General features: G+C 41.6%; 1 protein-coding gene across 1 annotated transcript in view; it reads left to right on the top strand.

Annotated features, from left to right (window-relative positions):
* Positions 1–21,654, top strand: part of LOC110161044 (RNA binding fox-1 homolog 3) — a 180,500-nt gene that overhangs the window by 67,427 nt on the left and 91,419 nt on the right. The window contains 3 exon segments of the mRNA XM_055152615.1: positions 10,714–10,806; positions 14,700–14,766; positions 14,856–14,924. Of these exon segments, the coding sequence (XP_055008590.1) occupies positions 10,714–10,806; positions 14,700–14,766; positions 14,856–14,924 (229 nt within the window).

The following is a 21,654-nucleotide window of genomic DNA, read 5'->3' as shown; positions in this document are numbered from 1 at the left end:
GCCCCTTCAAATCTAATTCTGGAGGTTTTCATTGCACATTTTTGATTGTATATATGTACCTCGGGGGAAATTTGTGTGGCGCGCTGCTGGGATAATGTGCCGGTGCTGTTTCAGTGCAGTCTCAGGAGAGGTGTACAGGACACAGCAGAGGAGCTCTAGATGCTAACGCTAACGGACTGTACGCCACTGTAAAAAGAGACATAAAGTAAAGGTGCATTGTGTCACTTTTCTGGTGGAGAGAGCGTCCACAGTATGACATTAAACAGCTCTAGCTGATTTTAATTCGATTTTATAGTTAAAAATACCTAGAAAAACATGGATTCCGACTGTGAGCGGGGTCGTCTCTCCACAGATCTGACCTGTAAACTGGTCTGGTTTGGTCTCTGTGAAGATAGAAATGATAGAAAGGATATAATAGGTCATACTGTGAAACATTCCCGACAAAGCAATAGCATAAATAGAAAAGCTTTTGACAGACACTCAAAAGTTACACAATGCACCTTTAAAGCCATGACTGCTATAAGTATAAGTCTATAAGTCACTCCGGAGTATAAGTCGCACCAGCCAAAAAAATGTGTAATGAAGAAGAAAAAACATATATAAGTCGCACTAGTCTATAAGTCAAGTTCTATTAATAACAATAGAACAGAGAACAACAGACTGTTAACATCACATATGAACAGTTCTTCAGATAAACTATAAGATAAACAACAGAACAGAACAAATTTACCAAACTCTCCATCTCACTGCAAATCACTAAATCCACTCAGTTCTTCATCCTCGGTCACTTCTGAGCAACTTCAAGACCTCTGGAGGTAAACGGAGCTCCTCTTCTGTGTAGCTGTCGTCAGACTCAGCATCAGTTCCAGTTAGAATTATTCCAGACTTTCTGAATATCAACAGGATGGTTTCGGTGTCACTGAAGTCCAGGCTTTGTCCATCCATTCAATGACTTCCAGGAAAGTTGCATGGTGCGTCCTCCTGGTTACTGTGAAGCTGTTGTCCATCCCCGCTTTCCTCCAGTTCCTCACAAGTGTCTCACTCACTCCAAACTTTCTTTCTGCTGCTCAGTTACCATTTTCAGTTGAATATTTCACTACTTGCAGCAGGACAGAGGCTCTTTCTGCAGGAGACATGCACAGTAGGGCGTGAAGTGACAGTGGTACAGGAGTAGCATATACTGACACACAAGTCTAGAGCGCCCTCTTGCGGCTGTCAGTGTGAACATTTTATCATATAAGTTGCACCGGAGTATAAGTCGCAGGACCACTTAAACCATGAAAAAAAATGTGGCCTATAGTTCGAAAAATACGGTAATTCATAATGAACAAATGTTTTTAAAGAATGATTTAGGCTGAGTAACTACTCAGTTGAGAATTTAAAGGGAGGAGTGTGGGGTAAAGGTGCACTATGTAACTTTTCTAGTGCAGAGTACATTATCTGCTTGAATATTATCTCCATGGAAATAATTGCTTTACCTGGAATGATCCATAGTATGGCATTAAACATATCCATCTCTATGGAGAGAAGCAGGTAATGCCAAATATACAGGCCAGATCTGTGGAGACGTGGCTCTTCTCACTGTACGAACGCATCTTTTTGAGGCTTTAAATTGTGGAACACTTGTAAATGAACAAAATGGAACACAGTTAAGTCCAATGTACTGTGGAATATTCTAAAGCATTAGCAGCCATCTCCATAGAGACCAACAGTTTGTGGGCCTTCTGCCAAAAAGTGTAACCTAATGGAGGAACAAAATACACTGAAAGTTAAAGATAGATTTATTTTTTTTTTTTTTCTTTTTTGGCCAGAAATGTGAATGGCCTGCAAAAGCAATAACCTTACAACATGCATTCTTACTGTGAATGGTCTCGCCTCTCCACAGACCTGAACTTCACTTTGACCCCACGGCATCCCCTTCTACAGATATACATGCTGAATACCGTATGGAACATTCTAGGCAAAGCAATAACATCTCTATGGAGACAAGCACAGAAAAGCTACACAATGCACCTTTACATTCCTCTGAGATTGCAGGAATGTCATTTTAGTCCTGAATCATAACCCATTACCTTAATTGGTATTTAGAGCTAAAAATACAGTCAAGTAATGTTTTTGAAAAGTATTTTGATGCCCACAAAATATACAAATGTACCTATCATAAAAACACACAATTTTACTTAGAAAGATTATGAAAAAAGTACATTTATTTTGACGTGTTTAAATGTATACCTCCTTATTGTTATTATTCAGTCTACTTTGGTTACACAATACCTTCCAATTTCTCTTCGGTGGGTAATTGGAAAACTAAAACACTACCTGTGTATCCAATTACCTGCGAGGTACTTACCACAGCATTAAACTCATTTTGTCATGTTCGCTAATAGACTTCAATGACTTCTCCCTAAGTTTTACTCATTAACGCCCCCCTATGACACACCTTATTACCTGCAGATTAATTCTACTTAAATGTATTTTGTCTAAAGCTGCTAAAATGACTGGTGGTGTGTACACAGAGATACCAATTAAGCTGATCACGTTTGGAGTCGTTTTTAACTTCAGCTATTAGTCTCTGGATCTGTTCATTAGCCGCTGAGTAATGCTACGCGGCGCTAACGCTAGCTATATGCTAAACATAGATATAGAACGGTAGATCTCACGTTGACTGCCGCCATTTATTCGAACGAATGCGTCAACAAAGTCGTCATCTTGGTCCAGGGTAACGCTGCTGTAAATGCATTAACATAAATCAGGGACAAGGCGATATACATGATTAAAGTAGCCGACCTGAAATTGGTAAGTTTTATTTTCTTATTTTGTAACAAATGTCAGATGTGTATTTATAACCGAGCCACAAATAAAGTGATAGAGAAGAGGTTTTTGTTAACATAGTTGACTTTTACGGTCAAAATGTAAAGAACATAATGCCGTTTTTCACATTCTTTATTCAAAATAAACACAAACTACTACTTCTACAGGCAGAACAATGCAAATACAATAACAATAACACAATACAGAAACCACAAAATAGGCCAGTAATGTGCATTTAATATAGTAGTAGTAGTAGTAGTAGTAGTAGTAGTAATTACAGAATTAATGTATCAAAGAACATAAAATCTTTAATTTTCTGAACATCCATTTCTATGTAACTGTACACTGCTTTCATAATTAAAATGTTTTAGTATTTGTATAAGACACACTAGCACAATAATTGTGCTATTTGTTTTGTAGAGAATGACAGAAGTTTCTGTAAACAAATGTGCGCAAAGCTGCATTTACCACATTAATACTCAATGAAATAAAAAAAACAAACTTAAATGAGCCACCCACATTCACATTCATAATCCACATTCACCAAGACAGGAAGGCAAAGCTGTGGGCGTATTACGCCACGATCTGCCAATGGATCGTGGACGCCCGGGCTAAAGGATCAGTCTCAAGTGTCGTCCGTTTGTTTTGCTTAATGTGCTTTATAATCCGGTGCGTTTTATGTTTGAAAACAGATGAGAGAATTCAACATTATTGATATCGCCCTTTATTTTCCAGTGCGTCTTATAGTCCAAAAAATGTACTGCGTATGTCAGTTTTTTCTGATTTGGCGTTTTTCTGACAGGTGTAATGTCTAGTATTAATATCCTTGTAACAACACTATCTCACACAGCTTCTTCCTCAAACTGCTGCTCTGTAGTTTTACAGTTTGTACTTTAGCCACCTGCTGCTGTCTCAACTTGTAAAAAAAGAAGACGCAATATGTGAAATTCAAAAGTAGAAAATTGGCACAAAAGTCCGGCGTCTTCGCTCACTGATACTGTGAAAAAGCGAGGTCAGTAACCCAGACCATGGAAGCCCAAGATGGCGGCGGTTTTAACAAACGCTAAGAGGCTAAACGCGAGATCTACCGTTTACGTATGCTAAAGTTGTTATGCTAATGCTAAAGTAGCGGCTAACCGACGCCTAGCCAAAACAACGTAGCGCCCGTCCCCTCGTCCCTCGCTCGGTCACGGTGCAGATGGGTGCGTGTCTAATTACATGCTGACGAATGCTGATCATAGAGAGATAGAAGGATAGAAAGAGAGGGAGAGAGAGAGAGAGAGAGAGAGAGAGAGAGAGAGAGAGAGAGAGAGAGAGAGAGAGAGAGAGAGAGAGAGAGAGAGAGAGAGAGAGAGAGAGAGAGAGAGAGAGAGGTGGAGAAAGAGAAAGAAAGGCAGGGAAGGAGAGAGAGTGATGAAGAGAAAGAGAGGATACATTACATTACGTCTACAAAATGAGTGCGCTCAGCAGGGGCCTTTCTCTCTATTCTCTTTTTTCCTCTCCAGTCTATTGCTTTTCTCCTGTTTCTCTCTCTCTCTCTCTCTCTCTCTCTCTCTCTCTCTCTCTCTCTCTCTCTCTCTCTCCAGTCTTTGTTTCCTTTTCCTCCTCTTTCTCTGCCGTTTCTATTGTCGCTATAATCTCTTCTCTCTCCTCTTTTTCTTTGTGCTAACTCCGCTCTCTATCTCTTTCCTCTCCTCTTCTTTCTCTCCATCTTTCTCTCTCTCTGCCATCCTCTTACACCCCCCCTCTCTCTCTCTGTCTCGCTCTCTCTCATTTTTCTGATCATTGTCTATCACCTTCTCTCTCTCCCTGTCCTAGTCCTCCTCGTTCCCTTTTTTCTTCTCTTGTCCTCTTCTCCACTCTCCCTCTCTCCTTCTCTTTACTCTGCTCCCTCTTCTCTTTCCCTCCTCTCTCTCTCTCTTTCTCTTTCTCTTTGTCTTTCTCTCCACATACACCCTACTCCCTTTCCGCTTTCTTGTTTCAGCGCCCTCTCTCATTTCCCTAAGCTCTCTCAATCCTTCTTTCTTTCTCTCTCCCTCTCTCTTTTCTCTCTGCTTCACCCCTCTCCCTCATTTTCTCATCCCTCTCTCTCTCTCCCTCTCTCCGTCTGCAGTAGTGTGAGTGTGGTGTGATGGTGAGTGGAGGTGAGGCCCGAGGCTCAGTGTTGGGCTCGGTGCGTCTCGTGTCCAGCTGTTTTCTGTAATGCAGCGTCTACACTGCGCTCACAACCCCTCCTCTTCTCATCTATCCCTCTCTTCTCCTCTTCTCTTCTATCTCTCTCTTCTCCTCTTCTCATCTATCCCTCTCTTCTCCTCTTCTCTTCTATCCCTCTCTTCTCCTCTACACCTCTCCTCCTTTCCTCTCCTCTTCTATGGCTTATCTCCAGCTCCATCCCCCCGTTTCTCTGCACTCCTCTATCGCTTTCTCTTTGCCCCTTTCTCTCTCACACTCTCTCTTTCTCTCTGTCTCTCTCACTCTCTTTCTCTCTATTTCTCCTCCTCCTCTCTCTTTTCTCTACCCTGTCTCTCTCTCTTTTCTCTTTCTGCTTCTTTCTGTCTTCACCTTTCAGTCTCTCTGTCTCTCTCTCTCTTCCTCTCTCTCGCTCTGTCTGTTTCTCTCTTCACTGCTATCTCTCTCTCTCTCTCTCTGCAACTTTCTTTCTCTCTCTCGCTCTATCCCCCCTCTCTCTCATTCCACCTCTCCCTCGGTCTCTCTCCACCTCTCTCTCTTTCTTTCTTTCTCTCCATGCCCCCCCCCCATCTCTCTCTCCACCTCTTCCTCTATCTCCACATTTCTCTCTTTCTCTCTCCCTCACTCACTCTTTTTTTATCTCCCCCCCTTCCATCTCTATCTCCCTCCCTCTCTCTTGCTTTCTCTCCCCACTTCTTCCTCTGTCTCTCTCTTTCTCTCTTGCTCTCCATGTCTCTCTTTCTCATTTTTTTTTAATCTCTCTCCCTCTCTCTCCATATCTCTCTCTCTCTTCCTTTCTCTCTCTTACTCTCTCTCTGAACCTCTCTCTCTCTTGCTCTCGCTCTTGCTCTCTCTTTCTTTCTCTCTCTCTCCCTCTCACACTCTTTTTATCTCTCTCCCTCCCTCTGTCTTACTCTCTCTCCACGTCTCTCTCTTGCTCTCTCCTTCTTTCTCTCCATGTCTCTCTCTTTCACTCTCACTCTTTTTATCTCTCCCCCTCTCTCTCTATGCCTCTCTCCCTCTTTCAATCACCATGTCTCTCTTTCTCTCCATCCTTCCATATCTCTCTCCACCTCTCTTTTCCACCCCTCCCTCATTTAATAACCCGTGCGTTTGTTTCATTTGTGTCTCTTTTTCTTTTTCTCTCTCTCTTTCTCTCTGTTTGTCTGTGGAGAAAAATGGGGCCGGGCGCTCTTCTCTTGTAAGCTAATTATTTGCATGTGATAAAAAAAGAAAGGATCGGAGCGGAGAGAGGTGAAGACACAACCCGCCGACTGTCCGCAGGATTAATTTTAACCTCTCTCGTGCTTTTTGTGAATGTATTTCTTTATCTGGCCTTCCCCCCAGGACAGCTCCACTATTATTTATGCTGCAAATAGAAAGGCGGCGCATGCATGGCACAGCTCTCCAATGTATTACAACCTCCGGCGATTAGGAGGCGGCACGGCGGACCGCTCGCCCCTCCGCAAACTCGCCTCTCACCCGCCCGTCTATGCACACACCCGTTATGTCCTCCACCCGCCCGGTATTCCCTCCATCGCGCTTGGTCATTTTGTTTATACGTAGCACGAGGAGGAAGTAGACTTGTTTGGAGAGCAGATCTTCACGTCCGAGCTCCAGACGTCCACTGTCTCTTAACTCAAGGCGGTGACACAGCACCCGCGGGAGAAACGGGGGAAGGGAGAGGGAGAGAGGAGGAAGAGACAAGGGAGAAGGGAATGAGAAGCTAAGAGGAGAAGAGGAAGGAGGAAAGAGGCAGGAGAGGGGCAGGGGATTGGAGAAGGAAGAGGGAGAAGAGAAAAAGGCAGAGGAGGATGAGAGAAAAAAACAGAGAGAAAGAGGAGAAGAGGAAAAGAGGGCAGATGGTGGAAAGAGGGTGAGGGAGGATAGGAGGGATGGAGGAGAGTGAAAGACGGAGAGGGATAGGAGAGGGAGAGAGAAAGAAGTGGAGGCACGGAGGTAAGAAAGGAGGGAGAAAGAGGGTGAAAGAGGAGGAGACAGGAGGGGTGAGGGGGGTAGAGACAAGGGAGGAGGGAGAAAGAAATGAGTAAGGTGAATGAGAAGGGGGGGAGAGGCAGGGCAGGGACAGAGAGGACAGAAAAATGGGACAGGGAGGAAGGAAAGGATGGAGGAGGAGCGGGTAGAGAGGAGCGGAGTGAAAGAGAGGGATGGGAGGAGGGAGAGAGAAAGAGGTGGCGGAGAGGAGGAGAGGCCAAGGGTTAAGAGAGGAGAGGAATGGAGAGACAAGGGAGAAGGCAATGAGAGGATGAGAGAGGTGATTGAGAAGAGGGAGAAAAGACAGAGGGGAGGAACATGAATGAGAGAGAAATAGAGAGAGGAGGATGAGGAAAAAGAAAAAAAAGAGGAGGAGAGAGGGAGAAAAACAGAAGCCAAGGGGGGCGAGAAGAGGAGACGACATAGAAAGAGTAAGAAAAGACAAGAGAGGGGGAGTAAAGGGAGAGAGGGAGAGAAAGTTGTGAAAGAGATGAGAAGGAGAAGGGTGAGAGGATGGAAAGAGAGGGTGAGGAGGAAGAAAGCAGAGAGAGAGAGAGAGGAAGGGGGGTGGGTGTGAGAATGATAGGATGAGAGAGAGGTGAATGAGAAGAGGAGAAAGGGAGGAGAGTGTAGAGAGGGCAGAGGAGTGCTGGCGGAGGAAGAGGGACAAGAAAGAAAGAGAGGGGTGAGAGAGGAGAGAGGGTTGAATGAAGGGAATGGTGAGGGAGGAAGGGAGGGATAGATGGAGGAGAAGGAGCAGAGAGAGAGGAGGAGAGAGAAAGAGAGGGATTAGGAATGGGGAGAAGGAGCGAGAAAGAGGTGGCGGAGAGGGGGAGAGGTGCAGGGGTAAGAAAGGGAGGAGACAGAGGAAGGGAGGGGGCAGAGGCAAGGTAAGAGGGAGAAGGGCAGAGAAGAGAGGGAGGAAATGGAGAGAAACAGAGAGAAAGGGGGGAGGAGAAAGGACAGAGAGAGAAGAAAGAGAAGATGAACAGAGAGGCTTATAGAGAGGAGGAAGGAGTGAGAGAGAGGGTGAAGTGAAAGAGAGAGGAGAGAGAGAAAGAGAGGGGGAGGAGATATAGAAAGAAAGGAGGAGAGTGGGGTAATGAAGGGGAAGAGAGTGAAAGAGAAAAGAAGAGGGAGGAAACAGAGAGAGAAAGGCAGGAAGAGATAGAGAGAGGTGGCAAGAAAGCGGAGGGAGAGAGGGGAGAGAATGACAGGACGGGGAAAAAGACAGAGAAGGTGAAGAGAGGATGAAAAGGCGGGAGAAAGAGGGAGAGAGAAGTGGGCGGGGCATTAAAATGAGTCTTCTCTTGGATGTTTTTGGCTCGGGTCAATATTCCGATCACTGCGTCTGCCTCCGACTCTCGATCGATAAATCCACATTACTCCAACCGCACTTCTCCAACTCCGAGCAAATGAACTGATCCACACACACACACACACACACACACACACACACACACACACACACACACACACACACACACACACACACACACACACACACACACACACACACACACACACACACACACACACACACACACACACACACACACACACACACACACACACACACACACACACACACACACACACACACACACACACACACACACACACACACACACACACACACACACACACACACACACACACACACACACACACACACACACACACACACACACACACACACACACACACACACACACACACACACACACACACACACACACACACACACACACACACACACACACACACACACACACACACACACACACACACTCACACACACACACACACACACACACACACACACAACCACACTCACACACACACACACACACACACACACACACACACACACACACACACACACACACAGTAGTAGTAGTAGTAGTGGTGGTGGTGGTGGTGGTAGTAGTAGTAGTAGCATAGTAGCAGTATTAGTAGCAGTAATAGTCGTAGTAATAGTAGTATTAGTAGTAGTAGTAGTAATACTAGGAGTAGTAGTGTAGTAGTAGTAGTAGTAGTAGTAGTAGTAGTAGTAGTAATAGTAGTAGTGGTAGTTGTACTAGTGGTAGTAGTAGTAGTAGTAGTAATAGTAGTAGTAGTTGTACTAGTAGTAATAATAGTAGTAGTAGTAGTAGTAGTTAATAGTAGTAGTAGTTGTACTAGTAGTAATAATAGTAGTAGTAGTAGTAGTAGTAGTAGTAATAGTAGGAGTTGTAGTGGTAGTAGTAGTAATGGTAGTAATAGTAGTAGTAGTGTTAGTAATAGTAATGGTAGTAATAGTAGCAGTAGTAGTAGTAGTAGTAGTAACAGTAGTAGTAGTAGTAGTAGTAACAGTAGTAGTAGTAGTTGTACTAGTGGTAGTAGTAGTAGTAGTTGTACTAGTGGTAGTAGTAGTAGTAGTAGTAGTAGTTGTACTAGTGGTAGTAGTAGTAGTAGTTGTACTAGTGGTAGTAGTAGTAGTAGTAGTTCTTGTTGTTGTTGTAGAAGCAATATTGAACAAGGTTATTGTAACAGGATTAGACATAGTGAAGTTTAGTATAGTACTACCACGAGTACTAGTATCAAGTAGTAGTAGTAGTAATAGTAGTAGTCATAGAAGCAATTCTGAAATGGTTGTTTTGTATAAGTTTCCAAAATCTGAATATCTAGAATTTTGTTTAAATCAAAACGTCAAAACTGTTTCATTTTCAAACGTATTTGACTAATGTGTTTAATTTGACAATCCGTTCACATGTTTGTGTGATTTGTAAAGAGGAAACAGCACTTTTACATTTAATCCTTGTAACTTGTAACAAAAATAACTCGATAAATAATTCTCTGTGTATGTTCTAGTTTAAAGGCCCATATGACGTTATTTTCTGATCTAAGTTCTAATGCCGTTTCCTCATCACAAACAGACTTTTGTTGAGTTGTGTTTTGTTTGATTCACACAAGTTTAACACATAAACTCTGCAGATTTAGACTGAGTTCTTCTCCCAAACACTCTGTTCCACTTTGTGACATCACATTGTAATACAGAAAATGTTCCACAGTGCTCCCTTTAATAGTGAAAATGTAACTTTAATATGTCTTTTTTTCAACTTCAACAAAGACATCCAGCGTCAAAAGTCAAAGTCTTTTGTAAAGTTTTAAAAAAATAATCTCACATCTTCTTTGAAAAACGTAATAATAATTTCACGGTAAACAGCTAAGTTTTCTCTCCTTTCGCTCGTGTTTACGTTTCTGCCTCTCACCTGCCGTTGTCCTCAGATGAAACGACGGCGTCTGATTGGCCGCTTCACCCCCATCATTACCCGCGCATTAGCATAAACTGTTGGCGACGGCACTTTTTTTTTCTTTTTTTCTCCCCGTCGCTGCGGTTACCTCATCAAAGTCCAGCAGGAGCGGCTCACCTCTCTTTTCTCTCCCCCCTCTGCGCGACGCGTTCAAAGGTTGTCCGTTTTCACAAAGTCGTGCCCGCTAATTACCACCCCATTACAAAGAGCCAGCCCAGTGTTTTGCCGGTGTAATTGCGGGCAGGGTCGTGTCTCCTTTTCCTCATATGTTTGCACGCTAACTGCTAATAATTAATCTAAAGTAGCTAACAGCAGCGGCTAACCTCCTCTCTCCTAACCTGACCTAACTTTCTGTCTGTCTGTCCATCTTTTTTCTCCTCTTTTTCCCCCCCTCCCTGCATCCGCCTCTTTGGGCCTAAAGGGCTTTGGGTTTGTAACTTTTGAGACAAGCACAGATGCGGATCGCGCACGGGAGAAACTAAACGGTACAATCGTAGAGGGACGCAAAATCGAGGTGCTTCACTTTTACTACACTTTACTTTACACTTTACTGCCTGCTGCTACTAAACTCACAGAGATAAGACAGAGATGCTCTAACATTTCTGGGGATGACATGGGAGGTTACTTTGGAGAACGCTCACAACAGCGGTCACACGGTTTCTACTAGGATTTCAAGAGTTAAAATATAAGATAAGACATGTCATTGCTCAGTAACAGATCATATTTTAGTTACACATTATAGTTAGATCAAATACTGTAATACAATATATAAAGTGTAAAAAGTATATTTCTGATAAGAGATGGGACTAGATACAAGCCTGCCCACGAGAAGATGAGATTTTAATACAAATGTATCTAAATGAATTTATTTATTTAATTGTCATGTTTACTTTTATGAATTATATTTTTTTGGTATTGTTTTATTGTTCCATTGTATTGTATTTTATTTTCTTTTTTTTTTTTTTGTATATGTTTGTTTGTTTATTTATTTATGTATACATTTTTAATATATTTATTTATTATACATTATATTTTTGGTATTATTTTATTGTTCCATTGCGCTATATTTTATTTATTTATTTTTATTTATTTTTTTATTTTTTTTTATTTGTTGTTTTATTTTTATGTATTTATTTGTTTATAACATATTTATGTATTTATTATTTATTTATGTATTATTTATTATATTAGTTGGTATTATGTTATTGTTCCATTATTTTTATTTTTTATTGTATTTTCTTTGATTTTCCTTTTTTTTTTATGTATTGTTTTCTTTTTATGTATTTATTTATTGTTATTTATTAAATTTTTGTTTATGTATTTATGTATTTATTTTGGTGTATCTTATTTATTTATTTATTATTACCATTATTAGTGGTAGTATGAGTATTAGAATTGTATTATTATTTTTATTTATTTTATTTATTTACATATTTTTTATCTAGGTCTCCTCAATAAATGTGACTCAAAGGTGTGCACAATATCTCGGCATGATATCTTGTCCCATCCCTATTGCTGCAGATTTTTTTATTTTATTTTTTAAAATCATAAATAAAATAAAAAAAGATAAATAAATAAGATGCAAAATAGTTGAGATTTTAAGCTCTTACAGTGCACACACTGACTATAGTGTCATTTTGTAGCTGTTACATTATTCTTCCCATTGTAAAAAAATAGAAGTTGTAGAAAGTTGACCGCTGTTCTCTGGTGTTTTCCTGAAGTAAAGCTCATGTGATCCGCAGGAAACCGCATGATTCAGATTTGTCCAAGCCAAACTTAAGAAGCATGTGTGTTTGAATGTGCAGATCTGAGGGGCCAGAATGGAGGCCTCTTACTCTGTTTTTTATTCCAGTGGTGTCCCGGCAAATGTCCCCGCGGGCCTGAGGGAGAGTGCATGAGGAGCGTGCACGTAGGAGTGTGCATGGGGAGCGTGCACGTAGGAGTGTGCATGAGGAGCGTGCACGTAGGAGTGTGCATGAGGAGCGTGCACGTAGGAGTGTGCATGAGGAGCGTGTAGGCCTGTCACGATAATCACTCTATTGGCTTTCCATTCAAAACATGATAACTGGGAAACTATTTTTTGTGCACTGTGTAACTTTTCTGCTGGATGGTCCGCAATCTGCTCATCTCCATGGTGATGTCACTGCGTCGACTGGGATGTTCCACAGTATGGCATTAAACAAATATATCTTGTTTTTATTAAATTACAGACGTTTATTGTTCTCAAAACTATCACAAAAAAACTTAAATTATGAACATGAGCCGGCCTACTTCTCCACAGATTTGACCTGTAACTTGGCCTGCTTGTCTCCATGAAGATAGTTAAATTAAATGCCATACTGTGGAACATTTTAGGAAAAAAATCAATATGGACTTAAGCTGTTTTCAGAGCCTCTACCAGAAAAGTTACACAAAAAGTTACCTTTAAGATATGATTTGAGCTGTAGAGGTTTGAATAAATAACTTCTAAGATGTCATGGTTCACGTTTTGTAGTCGTTGTTTTTGGTTATTTTGGTATATCTTTTTCTTTCAGTGTAGTATGCCCTTTGTTGGTCCATTCTGTCATGTGGAAATAGAGGAAGGACCCAAAATCCAAGACTGCAGTTGACGTTTTTTTTTTTTAAATAACAAATAAAGAGACCCCAAAAATCAAAACGAAACCGCCACAACAAGACAAGACATTGACAATGACAATGGACCAATGGACAATGACAATGGATGAAGTGCAGAGGAGAACACAGTTTATATAAGCGCATAGATAAAGGTGTAACACATTAGGGCGGGGCAAACAGACAGGAAGTAAAACTCTAAACTATAAGCAGAAAGGACAAATAAAACACCAAAGGCACACTACGCTAAAGGGAAAAAAAACTACAAAACAAGAAAAAACAATGACTACAAAACATGAACCATGACATATGACTGTACAGAAGTGTTTAATTTAGCTATGTATGTATTATTTCACTTTGTTCTATTTAATTGTGTATATCTAGAATATTTTAAAAACATAATTCTAGTGATATTGTGTTAGTGTTAAGTTGCATGTAACTTTTTGGTTTGGGGTTTGTCACTTTCTTGTTTCTATGGAAATGTCATTGCTCTGCCTGGAATGTTCCACAGTACGACATTAAACAGCTCTACCCAAGGCTGTGCAATTAATTGAATTTTGATTCCAATTTCAATTTGTGTGTCAAAAAATCTCCAAACTCATATAATTGAGCTTAAGCTTAACAAAGTTTATTTTGGGATGTGTTTAATATAAATAAGTATATTTATTTATTTATTTATTTATTTATTTATTTATTTATTTTTATATAGAAATTATAGAACAGCTTGATATATATAGTTTATTTTGGATACATTTAAATATTTTTATGCCTTATTTCATGTTCAAAATATATTTTATTCATTTTATGTTTTATACATAGCAAAACTGCTCTAAGATACTTTTTTTTTTTATTTGAAAGTTTTGCGTAAATTATCACATGTTTTCATCAGAAAGAAATGCATTGTGTAATAAAAAATAATATAATTGTAATTTCAAAATAGACGAAATATAATCGTGATAATGATTTTTTATTTAATTTTTTTCCCATAACCAAGCAGCTCTTGCTCTAGCTTAAAAATACCTAGAAAAACCGACATTCTGACTGTGAGTGGGGTCACCTCTCCACAGATCTGACCTGTAATTTGGTCCAGTTTGATCTTGATGAAGATAAAACGGTTTAATGTCATATTGTGAAACATTCCAGACAAAGCAATAACATCTCCATGGAGAAAAGCGTTTGACGGACCCTCCACCAGAAAACTTTATCACCCAAAACTTCAAATTTTGTTATCGTGCCAGGCCCGGGAGCATGCGTGAGGAGCGTGCACGGTTGAGTGTGCATGTAGTGTGTGCATGGGGGAGCGTGCATGCTTACAGGTGCGTCGCCGTGTCCAGAGCAGCGAGCGCGCCCTCTCCCCCGGACACTGCATCCGACTATTTACTCCAGATGCCCTGTCACCATCGTTTAGTGTTGCCTGCTCCAACCGTTCCCCCGCTCCGTCACTCCCATCAGCTCAATACGGAAAATCAAAGCCCCCTTTCTTCTGTCTCTTTGTTTATCCCTGCAATTACTGATAGGCTTTCGCAGAAGGATGCCGTTTTATCTTATTCATATGTGTCAGTAATTGGTGCATGCTCGGGCTCCCACTTTTTGAGTAATTGTGAGTCCTCTGTACCAAATCTGAAATGCTAATGTTTGGAAAAAAAAAAAAAGAGAAAAAAATCCATTCTGTTTGTTTATTCCTTTGTTATGCCTTGAATTGCTTGCCTGCCTGCACTGGGGTCCGTTGTAAATATCCCGTAGCGGCGATTGTAACGTTGACTGATCGCTACCTGGATTTTTGTCACTTTGAAACAGGTGAACAACGCAACGGCGAGAGTGATGACAAACAAGAAGGTGGCCAACCCGTACACGAACGGTGAGTGGGACGTCCCGAAGTCGGATCTGTAAGAGGAGATGTGTTTTTTAATTTATTTTTTTTAATGTGGAGTTTGTGTTTTTGTTTTTTTGCTCGTGTTTTTGTGTCAGGATGGAAGCTGAATCCAGTGGTGGGAGCTGTCTATGGTCCTGAACTCTACGCCGGTAAGAATTAAAGTACCAAGTGTGGCCAGAGTAATGCATTTTCATTTTTTGTGATCACATTTTATCGTTGTGTTGATGGACAAAAACTAAAAAAAAAAAATTTGTAGAGAAAGCATTTCAGTTTCAGTTAAAAAGGTCAATTATTGCAATATAAGCTTAGTTTACAATCTATAATGAAAATGTTTTAGCCTGGCCTTGCAATGCTTATGTTGATTCGCTGTTTCGCTTAAAAAAATAATAATAATAATTTGAACAGCTGTACAAAGCCCTCCTCTAATATGGCCTCTCTTATCTAACTAGACTAAATAATCATTAAAGATGCTATTTTATGTTATTAGGTTCTTTTTACGGACCAAGAGTTTGTTTTCATACCTGACAGGTCCTTCCTCGGAGTGGTCACATGATGTTGCTGTGAAATGTCCGGTCAGATGATTTAAACAGGTTTTGGCGTTGTCTTCCTACCGGTGGAGGCAGGACCACAGCGCCATCTGCAGTCCGACTTCCTCGGGACAGTATCCCAGGTGTGTGAGAGAAAAAAAGAGAGAAGCACATTATGGACTGGGACGGAGCAATCATCACTGAGACAGAGGAAAACAAACATCACCGCTGGATTAAAGAGGCAATCGAAATATGGAAACGTGCTTGATAAACCTGGATGAGGGGGCTTTTTTTCTCTCACACACCTGGGATACTGTCCTGAGGAAGTGGGACTGCAGATGGCGCCGTCGTCCTTCCACCGGTAGGAAGACATCACGTGACCACTCTGAGGAAGACCGTGAGTGAGCAGTCCAAACTCTCAGGTATGAAAACAAACTCTTGGTCCTTAAAATCAACCTAAAAATATAAAATATCTGAAGACCAAATGAGTCTCAGTGAACTAAAGCTACTATTTGCAATTCTCACAAATCACCACTAGATACTGATTCAAAAAAAAAATTATAAAACAAGCTTTGGTCTGACAGAAGAAGACCAGAGAGCACAGGTGAGGCTTCAGGTCAATTCCAGCTAAGACCAATAGACTCAGGGAAAGCTTCTTCCCGAAAACTGTCAACAAACTGAAAGAAAACTGTTAATTTGTTTTATTTATTATTAATTCTTGTACGTTGACGGAGCAGCTCTGAATTTCATTATACTGTATAATGACAATAAAGGCTTTCTATTCTATTCTGTTTCTATAAAGACCAAGGGAGCAGAGGGGAGAACAGGATTCAAATAAACTAACTACTAAACTAACTAAACACAAGACCTGGGGGGACTGGGTCTTTTCCGCTGCTGCCCCCACCCTCTGATACTCCCTGCCTGAACACATCAGAGACTCATCCACGCTCACTATCTTCAAAAAAGCCCTGAAAAACTCACCTGTTCCAAACTGCCTTTAAATAACTGCCTCTTCGGTTTATCTGTTTTCTTTCATTTGTGTTTGTGTCTGTCTTGATCTATATGTGCAGCGTCTTTGAGTTGTTATTATTATTATAAAACTTGCAGATGGTAGGTGTAGAATTCCAGGTAGAACCCAAGGCATAGAAGAAGTAAAATTTCGCACCTCATCCAAGCTGCTTCTTCAGTTCTGGTCAGATGCTGCTGGACACTTCTTTATATCTATCTTTTGGGAAGAGCTAACTACACTGAAACTACTCTGAAACTAAAAAACACAAGTCCAAGCTCTTCCAAAACTACCTCAGGAAAAAAGAACAAGATGGTGAGCTTGAAAACACGGAGTGTCCAGCACAGTGTCCAGACTTAAACCCCATCGAGCTGGTTTGGGATGAACTGGACAGAAGAGTAAAAGCAACCCTCAAGTGCCACACATTTATGGAAACTTCAGCAACAGACTTGAGAAGAACTTTCCGAAGAATATTTTATTTCTATTGTAAAAAGAATGAGTGTGTTCAGCTGTTATATCTGCCAAAGGTTGACACTTTCATGAATCAAAAGTTTAGAATATGTTTTGGTCAACAGTAAACAGTAAAAAAAAAGTGTGGTGTTCTAAAACTTTTGACCAGTAGTGTAAATGATTCTAAAATGACTGCACTTCTCAAAACAAGACAAACAATACTGTTAGACTTGAATTTAAGTTATTTTACGAAATGTAGGTAGTATTTTTTATTTATTTTATTTTTTCTCTGTGGAGTGTTTACATTTCGCAATACGTCCAAGTTGACACAGCACAGTGAATCTAAGCTCTCTACACTTTACACACTTTGTCGAAACTGTACACAAGTAGGTGTGTTAGTTTCAGAGTAGTTTCAGTGTAGTTAGCTCCTGCCTGCAGGCAGATATAAGGAAGTGTCCTCCAGCATCTAACCAGAACTGAAGAAGCAGCTGGGATGAACTGTGATACATTTTCAACCTAAATAAATGTTTGTACAGTTGACAACTTGAATTTCTCCTTTGCCTTGAAGATGGGAGCTTAAAAAATAAATAACTAAATAAAAAGTAAAAGAAGAAACAAAGAAACATGTTCTGTTTTCGATAAAAATACATTTTTGTTCTATGTACTTTCTGTTGTACATAGTGTTGCTTTTTTTTCCTCTTCACTAATTTACAAATACCAGAGTGGTGATGATAAAATCAGAGAGATGTATGTCTTAGAATCCTGTATTGTGTAGTATGAATGCTGTTTGTGTGTTGTGTTTGTCTTTTGTTCAGTTTTGATTAGTTTTTTCTTTCTTTTCTGTAAACGCTATTTTTGTTAATGCATGTAGGACCCCCTCACATAAATCCCTTATAAATAAATAAAATAAAATAAATGTATAGTAGCTTTTCCTAAAATTAAATCTAAATATAATATAAAATCATTCTGAAAATTGCCAAATGTGATACAAAAAAAATCAGAGGTGGCCTATTAGCAGAGGGTTTTGTACACAATACTCACATACAGTACACAGAATGCATTATGGGTACAACTCATACTTTCAATCAAATGCCACTGGTATATTTAAAATTCTATAACTAAGTGTGCCTATGCATTGAAATAAACCTAAAAGACTTGTTGGCTTCATTTCCACTTCAGCCATAGTCAAACGTCTCCTCCATCTCAGTGTTTTTATTCCTTTATTGATATATATTTGATGGCAGCGGTGAGTCTTTTATAAGATTACAGGCCCAATAAATGCCAACGTGAATGCATCAGGACCCAGTGGAAAAGCCATGGTGGAGATTATGGGGCCATAGAGAAACATACGGTACTTGATTACAATGATTTTATTTGTAGGATTTTGAAAAATGTTTGTTGTAAATAGTATTAAAGTTTGATAAATCGGGATTGCAGCTGTTGTGCGTTGACAGGAGGCTTCACAGATAGCGCGTGTATGCCTGTGTACTGAACGCGCCGGTCATTTGGATAAGGCAGCCTTGATCCTAAACATGCCTGATCTTGTATCTAGTCTCATACGCTCAGACTGTAAAGGGACATGTGCTCAGTCCTCTATCAGCGGCAGCCAATCCCGCGGCGCCGCCAGAGCCTCCGCAATCGTGTTGATCCTGAAGAGGCAGCACATGAAATTCCCTGTGAAGCAAAGTGAAAGTGAAAGTGAAAGTGAGGGCGCGGGGCGGTGATAAGCGGTGTATGATCCCGCGCGCTCAGGCTGAGAGGAGGCTCCTTTGTTTGCTCTGTGTGCGACTGTAAGTCTGGAAAAATGATTCAAGAGCAGCGCGCCTCTTATCAGATTCTGAGACGCGCTGTGGATGGATTTGCCAAGTGCACCAGATTGACTTTTACAGAGCTAACCGAATAAGGGAGATTGAGTGAGCGATATTGTTGGCACCGGGCTGCTCCTCCTCCTCTGTGGGGTTTTCCTATCTCTGCTGCCTGCACATGCCAGCTTTATTGCTCCATGTTATATGAACCCTTTGCATTTTAATGAGGGGGAAATGGTACTATTTCATTTGGAAGAAGTGCTGAGCACATCGCGCCGCTTTAACGGCTTTCCTTTCTGCTCATTAGACTAAAATCTGTTCATTCCCCGGACAGCTTTACGGCCAGCCTCTAAATAACTGTCCATGACAGAAAGCACCATCTATCATTTTTATACCCCCCAGCCCCTCGCCCAAGAGACGCCCCCAGCCCGTCGCCCTAGAGATGCCCCACCCCCCAGCCCCTCACTCCAGCCCGTTGCCCTAGAGATGCCCCAGCCCCCCAGCCCCTCACTCCAGCCCCTCACCCGAGAGACGCCCACAGCCCCTCGCCCTAGAGATGTCCCAGCCCCTTATCTCAGCCCCTCACACTATAGATACCCCAGCCCTTACCCCAGCCCCTCTCTAAAGAGACACCCCCAGCCCCTCGCCCTAGAAATGCCCCAGCCCTGCAGCCCCTTGCCCCAGAGACGCCCAAGCCCCTCGCCCCCAGAGATACCACAGCCTCATGCCCTAAATATACCCCAGCCCCTCACCCTGGAGATGCCCCAGACTCCATAGATGATCCTGCCCCCCACCACTCACCCTAGAGATGCCAGCCCATCGCCCCAGTCCCTCACCCCAGAGATACCCCTCGTCCTAGAGATGCCGAACCCTCCACCCCTCACACCAGAGATAACCCAGCTCCCCATCCCCTTGCCCCAAAGATACTCTAGCCCCTCCTCCTAGAGATACCGCAGCCCCTCAGCCCAGCGATACCCCAGCCCCTCGCCCCAGAGATACCCCAGAGATACCCCCTGCCCTCCCAACTCTACAACACGTTCTTCTTTTCAGCGTCTTGGCCTCATAATGACTCTGAACACACACATATGGAATGTAAGCTTATAAACAAACATATGAACAAACAGAATAGTTCAGAGCAGTGTGAATCAGCTCACAGCTCTGGGGCTCCTCTCTCCTCACACACACACACACACACACAAACACACACACACACACGGCACATTCCTCCACATCAGGACTCAGGCTGTGGTGTTTAAACACAGAGCTCGTCACTGCAGAATCAGGCTTTTCCGATAAATCACATAAAACACAGGCTGAATACAGTACAGAGAGCTGTCCGTGGTCCTGAACTATATGACCGTACAGATGTTGGGGCTTTACATGGTCTTAAATTATCTGCAGAAAAGAATAGACAGAATAGAATCAGTGAAGGGAACTGTCCGTGGTGCTGGGCTGTGTCATTGTAGATGCAGATGCTGGAGCTGTCCATTGTTCTGAAATACGTAAAGGAAATACAAAAGAGTGAACTGGTGGTGAGAGCTGTCCATGGTGCTGAAATGTATTAGCATGAGAATATAACAGTGGCGAGAGTTGTCCATGGTTCTGAAACCCATAGAGAACATACTAAACAGTGAACCATTGCGGGGGAGCTGTCCATGGCGCTGAAATGTACGAGTCTGAGAACGTACGGTGGTCACAAGAGAGCTGTCCATGGTTCTGAAATGTATGATTATGAGCATGTCCAGTGGTGAGAGCTATCCATTGTTCTGAAATACATAGAGAAAATACTAAAGAGTGAACCGGTGGTGAGAGCTGTCCATGGTGCTGAAATTTACCAGCTCGAGAATGTACAGCGGTGAGAGCTGTCCGTGGTGCTGTAATGTATAACCATGACAATGTACAGTGGTGGGAGCTGTCCATGGTACTGAAATCAAAGAACGTATACGAAACCCATAAACTACACATAGAAAAACAAAACGCACTTTCATTTTGACTGTTTTTAAATTGTATTTTTGCCAATCATCACTATGTACTGCAGTACGGTTTCATGAATGTTAAACAAAACTGAGACATTAGAGTCAACGAGGCGATATAGAGTGTGTTTGCTTTTTGTTTTCATTATCTTTCTAAATCTTTTATATATTTTGGAAGTACCACAATAGAAAATATAAGCACAGCGTAATCATTTATCATAATTTGGATAATTTCAAATGATACACCATACACGATTCCCCATCCAGTTCCAGTGCAGCAGTAGAAACCTATTGCTATTTTGCAGCTGATGTCATCAACATTCTTTGCAGTTTTGATGCTAAATGTAATCACTGCTTTTTCTGAGGCTTTGTTAGACTTTAATCTGATTTTTATTTTAACACAACCAGACCAGAAACACTACAATTAGAAGTTCAAACTACAATAGAACTACGTCAGAACAAATTTTAAACAAGTCCCTGTCACATAACATTACAGTCACAAGGTAGTAAGTGGTTTTCAGTTAGTCGCTTGCACCTTTATTGTTGAAAATCATACTCCTAAGCAGGACCGTGAATGCTCAAATTGATCATAATGCGATCGATGTGCCGTTTTAAATCCATTTTGCATTTTTTGTTGCGTTTTCACACTTTTTTTAGCTGTACTCTCCACAAACCAGCCTCCTTAAATAACCCTACAAACCGATCTAACCTCTTTCTTTTATATTAATACTCCGGTTACAAACCCCCGGCCCCTCTCTGTCACTGCGTCTCTAAACACGATTGTAATCCTACAGAGTGCACGAAACCTATATTATTACATATGGCCCTTTTTAAGAGCTCCGTCTGTACAGCACCGTGGCTCTAATGCACGGGCCTGGTTCTGTTCCGCTTTCGTTCGTGCACACATTTCTCCAAATCATGTCATAAATCAGACTCGGTGTGGTCCGGCTCTCCAGGCCCGGGCGGGGGGAGGAGGAGGAGGACGGAGGAGGGGAGGGAGAGAGGGGGGCAGGAAGAGGAGGGGAGCGAGGCGGGGGAGGGGGTGCGTGTGATTTATTGGCTGCTAATTTTTCAAGTGGTCCTGACACGGCGCACCGAGTTTGCCAGGCCTAAACTCC

The sequence above is a fragment of the Boleophthalmus pectinirostris genome, unplaced genomic scaffold, assembly GCF_026225935.1.
Source record: "Boleophthalmus pectinirostris isolate CB_2022bp ecotype Guang Dong unplaced genomic scaffold, ASM2622593v1 HiC_scaffold_17, whole genome shotgun sequence".
Lineage (NCBI taxonomy): Eukaryota > Metazoa > Chordata > Actinopteri > Gobiiformes > Gobiidae > Boleophthalmus > Boleophthalmus pectinirostris.
Note: the sequence above shows the minus strand (reverse complement) of the source record. Positions and strands in the feature narration are given on the sequence as shown.